Genomic DNA, 12531 nt, shown 5'->3' on the forward strand with positions numbered 1-12531 from the left:
TCCCTGGTAGTACCGCGCTCAACTTGTTTCTCTGCGCAGCAGCCCTGTTCGTAAAGTTTCATGTTTCGGATTTATAGAATTGAGAGAGGGTTATAACCACTATTAAGTAGCCTCCTCATCTGTAGCGGCCCTCTCAGCCTTGAGGAGGTGACTAACAAAAATAAATATATATTTGGACTGGTCATTTGTTTTTATAATTTTTTAAAAGGAACTTATTTTCATGTCGGCATTTAGAAATTAATTCTGATTTTTAATAATAATTTACTGAATAAAATTAGTTTAAAATTAGTTTGGGCTCATAAAAAAGTTACACATGTAAATATTAAATTTTACACAACAAATAACGAGTGATGCGGAAGTTATCGGACAAAATAAAAACGTCAATAACTTATTTATAAATAAAAAAATAAACTACTATTATATTTTTTTTAAATAAAGCATTTATCTTTTAATAAAAGTATATTATTTTTTATATGAAAAAACACCACCCTCTGCAATTGATCTCAATTTTGCTCTGACGCCTTTCATATGCGACTGTAAAAAGTTTAAATCAATTTCTTGTAGTTTTAGTTTAATGCGATCAATCAAAACTTGCTCTGTTGAAGCTTGCCAATCTCCCTCGTAAACCTTCTGTGCCAAATGTCCCCAAAAATTTTCAATTGGTCGTGCTTGAGGCACATTTGGGGGATTGGATTCTTTATCAACGTAATAGGCATATTGGTCCATCCAATTTAGAGAATCTTTAGAATAATGAGAACTTGCTAAATCTGGCCAAAATAAATAGTTAAAATCTCCATGATACTTGTAAATAAATGGAAGAGGTCGTTTTTCTAAACATTCATTAATATAGATTGATGAATTGATCGCTACAGCCTTGGAAGTGCGAAACAATGGCTTTGACATACCATGGTCAGATATGGCTATCCACATTAATAACTTTTTGGAAATTTCTCTTTTCCTATAAAACAAACACTTTCTGGGCATATTTTTTTGTTGTTTGTGTAGTATCCAGAATTTCCAGGCATGTTGTCCCCTGCATAACAAAAGTATTTTTCGTCATCGATGACTAGAAGCGATTTTGTGTTATAGAGTTGGTTAACTAGTTTCCTGCTTCTTTTCTTTGTCTTTATTTATTGATCTATATTGTATTTTGGAGTCTTTTCACGTTTTCTATATTTAATATTCATTTTTTTTAACTGACGACCAATTGTCGATTGATTTACACTGAATTTAATACCTATTTTTCTCTGACTGACCCCTTTTCGATTGTTGACAAGTCTCGTTAATTCGGCTTTCTTTTCTCTAGTCCAGGGTGTTGGACGACCAGGGTGCTTTCTATCAGAAAACGATTGAACAGTTTCAAGTCTTTCTAGGTTATCATATATTGTACTTCGAGCAAATCCTTCCTTTTCAAAATGATTTATGATTTTTTTTTTTTTTATATATTAGGTTTATTTACAAAAAACATTTTTAGTCGCTTTCGAAAAGATTCTCGTTCAGCTGCATTTAACCTTATTTTAAATAATTGTGTTTCAAATAATAAAGTTTATATTTTATAGAACGTTTATGCTTACGCATAAAACCACAAAAACTAATTATTATGCTCAAATAATGAAAATAGGATTTGTCCGATAACTTCCGCATCACCCGTTAACACTAAAATATTATTTAAAAACGTTTTTCAAAGACATTTTTCATAATAAATTTGTTTTATCACTTTTTTTTATTGAATTATTTAATATTTTTTTTTTTTTGTTTTGAAAGGTTGTTTCTTTCTTGTCATATTGTGGTGGTTTACCAGCTCCAGAAGATGCAGGAAATCCTTTGAGATATAAGTTTAGGTAATTTTTTTTTTTTTTTTTTTGCTTATTTCTACATTACTACTTCTTTTTTTTAATTCATTTTATTCTTTTTTTATATTAGTTTATATTTTTTAAATTTTATTTTTATTTTAGCTGGTCACCTCGTGGTGCATTAATGACTGCATTGAATGGCGCATGTTATATGCAAGATGGAAAAGTAATCGTTTTACTTGTTTAAATATATTATTGTTAAATATATATATATATATATATATATATATATATATATATATATATATATAAACTTACAAAACTTTCAAATTACTTAAAATTACAAAAACTTACAAAAATTTAAATAAGTATAACATCAAAATATATATATATATATATATATATATATATATATATAAATATATATATATATATATATATATATATATATATATACATCAAAATATATATATATATATATATATATATATATATATATATATATTTTGATGTTATACTTATTTAAATTTTTGTAAGTTTTTGTAATTTTAATTAATTTGAAAGTTTTGTAAGTTTTTGACGTGTTACATGATATAGAGTAAAATGGGGTCAAATAGAATAGTTAAGGTTTTTTTTTTTTTTTTAAAGTTGTAGAGAATATTGAACTGTATTTTAATATATAAAAATCAAATAATTTTTTTTTAAGTTTTTTTATGAAACTTTATTTGAAAAAAATATAAAAAAAATTTATTCCGTTCTACTCTGACATTCAGGGAGAAAGAAATACATAAATATATATGTGTAATAAAAACAATACTTTATTAAAAAAACAAAAAGCAATCAGTAATAACAATTAAAAAAACAATCAATAATAACAATTAAAAAATCAATCAAACAAAATAAACTTTTTTATTCTTGTGTTGATGTTGAGTCATTTAGAGGTACTAGAGGTTGAGTTGAGTTATCAGTTGTGCTGCATTTTCCAGTGCAATAAAACTCAGCGTGTTTTACATATCGCTTTGGCATGCATGTTTGATATAGCCAAACCTTGCAATTTGATTTTTCTCACTGGTACCATTCCATTTTTTGACTTGCTGAAGCTTTGCCTAAACACTTTTGTCACTTTTTACACTTGAATTGGTTTGCAGCTAATATTTTTGTTGGACTTGTTGCTTGGTTTATTTGCTGTTGGCCATTAGAGCTAATTTTACGTTGTTTTTTAGCAAAGAAAAATTAGCTCTAAATCTCGAAACCCAGTGACTATTTGGGTACGTGTAAAAACTTCACCAGAGCGGAAAAGTTTTTTTTTTGCAGATGACTAAAACAATCTTTTGATAAGTTGCTGAACTTTGTCTCTGCATAAAACTGAAGTGAAAATTTGAGAGTTTAGTGTAAATTGTTTACTTTATTAACCTAAATATAATTAGTCATATTAATATAAACAAGTAACTGAACTTGAAGTAATTAGCAGCAATAAACACCGATATCTAGTGGCTGCAGAATGTGATGAGTGAGCTGGTAAGCAAATCAACAAGATATTGTTCTGACTCAAATAAGTACAACCCATTAAGTGACATGTGTCACATGTCTATCTACGACTAAAGTATGAATACCTAAAATTAGATAACTGTAATTAGATTGATGTAATCTTTTGTAAATGTAAAATTAGATAAATATAATTAGATAACTAAAATTAAATTGAACTAATTACCTGGAATTTTCTTAATGGCAAGAACATACATGTTAGTGAGCCACTGCACAAATTGCTTATCTTCCATCCATTCGGATGGAGATATAGCGAATACGGCATCATCTGGACCACTTGCATTAATCTCTGTACAGTCATATTTTTGATTTAAAAATAGTGTGTGGAGCAAGGCGATTACCAACAGTATTAATGCGATTTCCAACTTTAAAATGAATTTTTTCATTGTTGCCAATCAATTTCAATGGTCGTTTTGCACCACGTCGGCAAACTATATTTTGCTTATCTTGATTATCAGAGAAGCCAACTTCATCAAAATTCCACAAATGACATGGAGTGTTTTGGTTGATACCTGCTACATTGAATTGTTTTTATAGTGTGTTGAAATACTTTGCTACTATTTCTTGCGTGCAAAAAGCGGCTCTGAGTGATAAAATATTGCCTATGGCTGTGATGCTCAACCTATAACTCCACTGATTTATGAAAAGGCTATACCAATTTCTTCCTGGTGTACCATTAGGAAACAAATGAGATTGACCTTGGTGTTGTAAATAGTCGGTAACTAGGGTGATGGTGTTATTATAAATTCTACCAAAGCCCAATATCATATAATTTGATGAGGGTATCTACCAAAACTGATTCAAGTTGTTTTGACAATCTTGTGCTTGAACCACTGCCAATTGTTTCACTTATGCCGTGGACACGCCTGTGAAGAGTTGTTCCTGGTATGCTGAATGCAGATTTGTTAAGTGAAAATTCACCGCTTTGTACTTAAACACCGCAAGCGCAACTTACTCTTCGGTGTATAGTTTTTCTTTTTTCTTTGTATGCAATTTGTTTCGAGGCATATTTTATATTAAAATAAACTTAACAATAATCCATTTGAAATACATGCACATTCATTCATTAGAATCATTTGATAAAAGCAGTAAATAAAAGTTATTCATTTAAATTCAGAAAGATTTCATTTAAATTTTTTTTCAATACAAAAAACTTATAGCTGGAGATTTATTGGTCACTTGAGATTTAATTAAAAAAATCGCATTTTGGAAGTGAGCTATTGCTTTACTTATTATTAGCGTATTTCATTCAAACCCACAATTCTCTTTTTCCGTTTTTTACTCATAACTTTTTTTCCTAACTAACAAATTTAGTTTTGAAAAAAAAGATTCAGCGTAAAAAGTACGAGCAAACTTTTTGATGATATCAAATTTAACTTCCGAGAGTTTGAAGTTCATTTCTCAAGATAATAAAAAAAATCTTATTACGCATACGAAAACTTAAAAATTTATAACAATTTTTTTTTTCATCAAAAATAAAGTTTGATATCATTTTACTCGTAAAAGTATTCTCTACAATGTGATTTAAAAATATTTGCAAAAAGATTATCCAATAATTAATTAATAAATTATCCAATAACTATTTCATTCTACCCGCTATTTCATTTTACCCTGTTTTACTCTACATGATTTTTGAAAAATTTTTAGGGGTATTATATATTTTGATATTTGTTTATTTATATTATACTTATTTATATTTTTGATATTGTTTATTTGTTTTTATACATGTTTACATATTTTTAGATAGTGAAAATTGAGCCAGGTCAACTGTTTCAAAGTTGCAAGCCATTGGATTTTTTCCCTGGTTTTAATTTAGAAGGTTATCCAAACAGAGATTCTACTGCATATATTGAAAAATATGGTCTTAATGATATTAAAACTATGCTGCGTGGTACAATGAGATACAAGGTTAAAATTGAATTGTAGCTGTTTTTGTTAAAAAAATGCACAAATGTTTAACTTTTCAAATTGGTTATAGGATTTTTCTGTTGCTGTGATTGGAATGTTAAAACTTGGTTTACTCAATCCCAAAAAGGTGCCAGGTTTTGAAGCAGGAACATCTACTACTTGGGTTAGTTGATTTAATTTATATTAATAACTTTATTACAAACATTAAATCGCTTTAATTAATCAAAATAAAGTTTGATTTTAGGGTAAATTAATCAATATTTTGCTGGGCAGCCATGATCTTCGTGGTGACAGTCTTAGCATCATTGTGTATGACAAAATTGGTCGAAATGACATTTCTTTAAAAGCAATACAAGAGTAAGTTAGTTATAAAACTTTAATTTAAACTCATAAATTAAAAAATCATTTATAAATAGTAATGTTTTCTGTTTTATAGTCTGGGATTAATCTGTAGCGAGACAAAAATTGAGGCTAAAGATACTCCATTGGATACACTTGCTGACTATCTTTCTAAAAAACTTATATATGGTATAATTTACGCTTGGATGATTTTATTATCTGACAAAAGTCACTTATTTAAGTACACTAATTTCAGGTTATTAATTGAGCGTGAAGCAGGGATCCATGTATATACACTCCTTGCATGTTCTCCCTATTTAAGTCAGTCTGTGTATGTACACCCTGCTTATCCCTAAATAAATCAGTCAATCAATAAATCATCCTTAAATAAATCAGTCATTAAAACAAAAACCATTTAAAAAAATTAATTATTAAATAAAATTTAATTAAAACAATAAAAAAAAAATTATAAAACAATATTTTGAATAAAACAAACATTCTAGTCATAAATCGAGTGCAAATAATTTTCTGATTTAAGTTTTTATTGGTGGTCAGAGCAGCAATCATGGCTTATTTCTCACTATTTGGGGCAAAGTCAGAAAATAATGCAACTCCAATCATTTCTTTGCACAAATGTTATATATTTTCATACATTTTCTTGAAAAAATTATCTGCTTCCTATCAGCAGCAGAATAAAAATCTTTTCTCCATGTTTCATATGATGACAAAGATCATTATATGGAGCATCAGAACTATTTCAAATTTGATCAGAGTTTAAAGTTGACAAAGATGGAGCATCGGAACTGTTTGGCAATTTAAGCTTTAAATGACTTTTAATCACAATTAAATTTAAATTACAATAATGAAAAGGCAGCAGCAGGAGTTATAATTGCAATGTATTAAGTAATATCAGCAAGTTTCCAATCTTCTTTGAACTGACTGAGTATTTCAATCTATGGTTCTGAAGACTAGAAAAACTGGTAAAATCAAAATGGCAGCCAATTTAATTTTAAAGACATAATGCCTAAAAACAGTAAACGTTTAAAGCTAAAAACAGTAAATGTTTGTCTAATGTCTGCTGAATGATAACTATAGCATCAGTGTGAACACTGGTGCTATATTTATTATTGTACTTATAGTTAATTTGTTATGCCAAAACAAATACCTGCCAGTAAATCAGAAACACCATTCTGTTTTTTTAACAATTTATCGATCAGTTTTCCTATTAGCTCATCAGCAGGCAAATCCAAAATTCATCAGGCAAATGGATTTGCCTGATGAATTTTTATACTACTCAAAGATTTTAATAACTTATGAACACCCACAACATTTCATCATCTAATTTTGGTTTGTTTTAAAGATATAAACATTTTAACTTTTCCTTGAACCAACAAAACCCTTTATTTAAAAAAATGACTTTAGCCCTTGTTTCTCTTCTATGAGCAATGGTTAGCCAAAAATGTGAACATAACATTAGAATAAAATCAAAAGTTCATTTGACCATTAAGAAATTATGTCTGTAAGGTACCAATTTAGTTTAAGTAATCAAAGTTCTAACAACATGATGACTTGGCGAACAATTGAAGTGAACAACTTGATGACATGGCAAACATTAAAGTGATATCATGATAACTAATAAATTTTAATTTGTTTACTTTAAAAAAAATTTTAAATTTTGTCGTTTTTATTAAAAAAATTTTAATTTTTATGTCATGTTTTTTAAGTTTCAAATAAAGTTGAATTATTGTAATTCAAACTTCTATAATTTGAAATATAATTTTATTTTCGTTTTAAATTCATTTAAATCAAACAAATTCTTCATCCCCTTCAGGGTTTAAAATTTAGGATTGAACTCCTACGACCTCTTAAGAATTTGAATTACATGAGTTCAACTGTATGTACTTTGTCTTACCAATATATATACAATAAAGTCTTTATACAAATAAAGACTTTAAGACTGATATATATATATATATATATATATATATATATATATATATATATATATATATATATATATATATATATATATATATATCAACCCTTGGAATTAGGGTCAGCATTCGGCAATGCCGACCTACTGCCGACCTGAGAGTGTTTGAGGTTGACAAAAAATTGCTGACCTTGTTTCTATGTTTTATGGTAAAACCTTTGTATCAAATAATTTTTGCCGACCTGATGCTGACCTCTAAAAGATTGAGGTCAGCAAATTATTGCCGACCTCATCTTTCCTAATTCCGAGGATTGATATATATATATATAAAATACAGAATATATTCTCCTATAAAATGTATATATATATATATATATATATATATATATATATATATATATATATATATATATATATATATATATATATATATATATATATATATATATATATATATATATATATATGAAAATGAAAGTTGTTTATATATTGATATTTGACTTTCTTTTTTTTAAAGCAAAAGGTGAGCGGGATTTAGTTCTATTACGTCACCAAATTGGAATAGAATGGCCGAATGGTAAAATGGTAAATATTTATTATTTGGATGTTAAACAGCCCTCAAAATACAGGTCGTTCTCAATAGGTTGGCATTTAACAATAAAGTAAAGACAAAAATGTTTCCTTTAACACAACATAAATGCACCAAACCTAAATCTGTAAAAGTGATATGGCATCACTTTTACAAACTCAACATTTATTTGCTGTTCTAAAAATATTGTGATCAAAAATGAATAAATTCATAAAATAAAAATTAAAAGTTTTTAATTTATTACATTAAACATATTTTAATAATTTGTTTATTGTAATATCATCTCAGCAAAGAAAAAAACTAATATTTTCAATTTTGTATTGTGTTTTTTATGACAATACTCTTGTTAGTAGAATATATCATAAGATGTTTTTGGATTGTTTTTTTTTTCAATTTAAATTTTCCTTTTGAACTATTGAATAGCTTATTTTAGTTGAATTTCAGTTGCCTTAAAATATTTATCCCGTCTCATTGAGAAAACTTTGCGTTTTATTTAATGTATTTGCAGAGCATGGATTATATTATGCTGTTGTAAAGTTTTGAGATTTTGGTAAAGTCTGCCTGTTATAAATATTATTATTACTATTGCAACAAAATTCTGTCAAGCTTCAGTTAGCTAAGTAAGGCAATCTTGTGCCTACTAAAATTTTTATTAACAACTTATATATTTTTGTTAAGAATATGTTGAAGCAATTACAAAACTAATTTTGAATTTCAGGAAACACGCAATATTAGTCTGGTTGCTTATGGAGATCCTGATGGTTACAGCGCAATGGCTAGGACTGTGAGTATACCAGCAGCAATTGCCGCCAAAATGATATTAGATGGTATGTTTTCAATGGGTTGTTATATTCATTAAATATAAAAATATAAATTAACAATATGTTATGTATATATTAGTTAAATATAGTATTAGTATTTATTAAAAATATTACTATTATAAAATATATGTATGTATGTATTTGTGTATGTATGTATATGTATGTATGTATGTTTATATATATTTATATATATTTATATATATATATGGTTCACAATTTATTTGACTTATGACTGAAGGTCATTACAGTCTTAAAACTTTTTGACTCTTTTGAGCATCAAGAAGATTTTACTATTGTTTAGAAATAAATTTAGTTACTAAATAATAATAAATTTAGAACTTTAGTTGAGATTTTTTAGAAATATTTTTTGCTAATTTGTCTCATTGTCGGTCTTCCATGTTTGCCATACAGATAGTATAATCAAAAAGTTTTGACAAAGTTCTTCTAATAGCTGGTCAAATAAAACCAAGCAAAATAAAATATGCTTAGTTTTATTTTTAGAACTTTTAAAAATACTAGTAAGAAATTTTTTCAAAAAGAATGATGTAACTTTTTCTTAATTTTTTATTACTATTCATCTTTATTTAGACCATCTAAGTTTATAATTACATCTAAGTTTATAATTAATATAAACTTTTTTTATAATAAAGTTGTATACCATTTATTTTTAGAACATAACTAGTGACTTATAAAATTGAAAATTATAAATATACTTGTACTTTATCTTTTAATTCTTGTTAACTGGTTATCTTCTCATTTAAACTTTGAAAAAAATGTTTAAAAAGAAAAGTGTTTAATGAATATTTAAATATTTCGCTTAAAATGTTTAGATATTTTACTTTTGCATTTTTTGAGTCTAAAGATCTAATTGGAGTTGTTTTTGAACAAAACTACTGGCGCTGACACCAGGTTGATTAGCAGAATGTGGATTTGATATAAACTTGATCAACCAGCTAATATGCATTGACATTGTGTATTTTCAATACTTCTTAAAGCATTTTTTAAAAGTTCTATACTATTATGTGATCTGGCTTTTGGTGTGATTCTTATTGAATTTCTAATACTCGGTTATTTGTAAATCAGGCTGTTGTATAGTAAACTGGATTTAGCAAAATTTTTAAAATGCTAGGGTAATTAATTAATGGGTGATGCATAAGTTATGCAGAAATTTTAATTTAATTTATTCCTTAACATTTTTGTTATTAGAACACAACTAGCTAATTAATAATCATATGGTTTCACCCACATAAATGCACAAAATGCACCCACATAAATGCATAATAAATCTATGAAAAGATAATTATATTATTTTAAAAAGAAATTTGTTAAAATTAAAGTTAAATGCAGCAATAATAATCTTTACAAAAATGTCTCAAAACCTTTTGTGAAAAATCATTAAAAAAATTTCCAAGTTGTAAGGAACAAAATACATTTTATGATAATTAAAAAAAACTTGAAACTTGTAATTTATTTTCTGATAAAAAGAATTTTAGTTTCCAACATCCTGGTTTAGATTAAAAAAAAAGCCAATCTTAAGAGACTTGTAAGCAACCAAAAAGAGGTCAGTCAGAGAAAATTGGTGCAAATCAATTGACAATTGGTTGTCAATTTAAAATGTGAGTATTTGATACTGAAAAATGTGAAAAGACTCCCAAATACATCATTGAACAACAAATAAACTGGAAAAACCAGAAAACTTGTTAATCAGAGTAACACGAAACTTTCTTTTTTATTGCTAAAAATATGTTTGTACATTCATCAAGTTGGTGTAGTAATAACAGAATGGTGTGATAAAAACAGAGCGGTGTGATAATAACAGAGCGCTTCTTTAATTAAATTAGATAGAAGTAGTGAAGCAAAGGACATTGCTTTAAAAAATATTTGCTAAGCAAAAAAGGAAAAGCTTTTGCTGACAGTAGCTCGGAAAATGATGCAATTAATTAGAAAATTAAGTTATGTTATTATAACTATATTTATATAATCTTTCTTGGGTGTTACCTGAAGTTGTTTAAATTTCAAAACATATATTTTATGGGTAAACGAAATAGCTTAACGTGACAGTTAATATGATAAAAATTCGTGAAACATGAAGTTCTATCAAAAATAGCAGCATAAACATATAGGGTTTTATATCCTTGGAATCCAAATCAAGTTTGCTTTTTAGAGTAGCAGCTAATATGCAGCATTTGCTGTAAAGAAATAAGAGTTTTTGCATCGAATATACTTAGTGATGTATGCAAGTTTGGTTTAATAAAACCTTTACTAAAATGTCCTTTGGAAAACCTTTACTAAAATGTCATTGGAAAACCTTTAATGTCTTTGGAAATGAATAAAAAAAACATTAAATTTTGCGTAATCTACATAAAATAAGTGCACTATGATTTTGGATAAAAGGGTATACAGTATTCTTGAATATAAGAGTTTTTTGACCAAAACGTTTTTAGACTATATAAATCGTATTAGATGTTTGTATAAATTTACATCAATTGTATTTATAAATAAATGCAAGAAAAGTGTAAAGTTTCATTTTATGTATGGTGATCATGATGCGTGACCAAAATTCTTATAAGTTATTTTATTTCTCAATCAGTGACATATCTAGAGTTAGCACTACTAAAGTTAACAACTGGACCAGCGCACTATGCATCGCGCTAATAAAAAAAGAAATAGCCTTATAACTAGAGAACTGTTTAACATCTTAAAGTAATTTTTTTAACAAAGCATCAATTATGAGATATTGTTTGTTTTTATATATACAGTATCGGACAAAACGAGTGCAACCAAATAATGCTAATTTAGTTTCTTTATATAAAAGTGCTGCATTTTTTCAATTTAGAGTAATAACTACGTAACTGTTTAGAAACAAAGTTCTTCAAGTTTTATTCATCACAAAGTTCATTATTTGTACACAAAAATTATTAAATTTATCAAAAGTATTAAAAAAAGTTGATTTCCTTCTGGACAAAACAAGTGCAACTCAACAAAATGTTGACCAAGCTGTATTTCGCTATCAATATTTAGTGGCAAATCCTTTGTTGTCGATCACAGCCTTGCATCTTCAAGGCATAGATTCGATCAGGTGATCAATGAAACTTGGTGGAATCGCTGCACAGGCCTTTTGGATTTGTTCAAACAGTTGATCCTTATTACGAACACCTTCACGATTAATTCTGCGGTTGACGATCTCCCACAGGTTCTCGATAGGGTTGAGATCCGGAGATTGAGGCGGCCAATCCATCACCGATAGGTGGTTGTCTTGAAACCACTGCTTGACTACTTTTGGAGTGTGTTTCGGATCATTGTCTTGCTGAAAAACCCATTTTATTGGCATATTCCATTCAGCATGAGGTAACATAACATCTTTCAGGATATTTTTATACATGAAACGGTCCATTATTCCATTGTTTCGATGTATTTGACCTAGACCGTTAGCAGAAATACACCCCCAGACCATTACATTGCCTCCACCATGCTTCACGGTCTTATGGCAGTAACGTAAATCAACGTTTTCTGGCCAGTCGACGTACACGGCAAATGCCATCGCTCCCAATGATGTTGAACTTCGATTCATCACTGAACAGGACAGTTCGCCATTTCTGCACA

The 12531-nt window shown here is 27.7% G+C and overlaps 1 protein-coding gene across 1 annotated transcript in view; it reads left to right on the forward strand.

Annotated features, from left to right (window-relative positions):
- The window catches only part of LOC100199926 (alpha-aminoadipic semialdehyde synthase, mitochondrial), a 68823-nt gene that overhangs the window by 53468 nt on the left and 2824 nt on the right, over window positions 1-12531 (forward strand). Inside the window, exons 18-25 of the mRNA XM_065817294.1 lie at window positions 1765-1841; window positions 1956-2019; window positions 5082-5246; window positions 5317-5409; window positions 5491-5603; window positions 5683-5774; window positions 8036-8103; window positions 8826-8934. Coding sequence (XP_065673366.1) covers window positions 1765-1841; window positions 1956-2019; window positions 5082-5246; window positions 5317-5409; window positions 5491-5603; window positions 5683-5774; window positions 8036-8103; window positions 8826-8934 — 781 coding nt within the window. The remainder of the gene's footprint in view (window positions 1-1764; window positions 1842-1955; window positions 2020-5081; window positions 5247-5316; window positions 5410-5490; window positions 5604-5682; window positions 5775-8035; window positions 8104-8825; window positions 8935-12531) is intronic.

The sequence above is a fragment of the Hydra vulgaris genome, chromosome 14 (genome assembly GCF_038396675.1).
Source record: "Hydra vulgaris chromosome 14, alternate assembly HydraT2T_AEP".
Taxonomy (NCBI): domain Eukaryota; kingdom Metazoa; phylum Cnidaria; class Hydrozoa; order Anthoathecata; family Hydridae; genus Hydra; species Hydra vulgaris.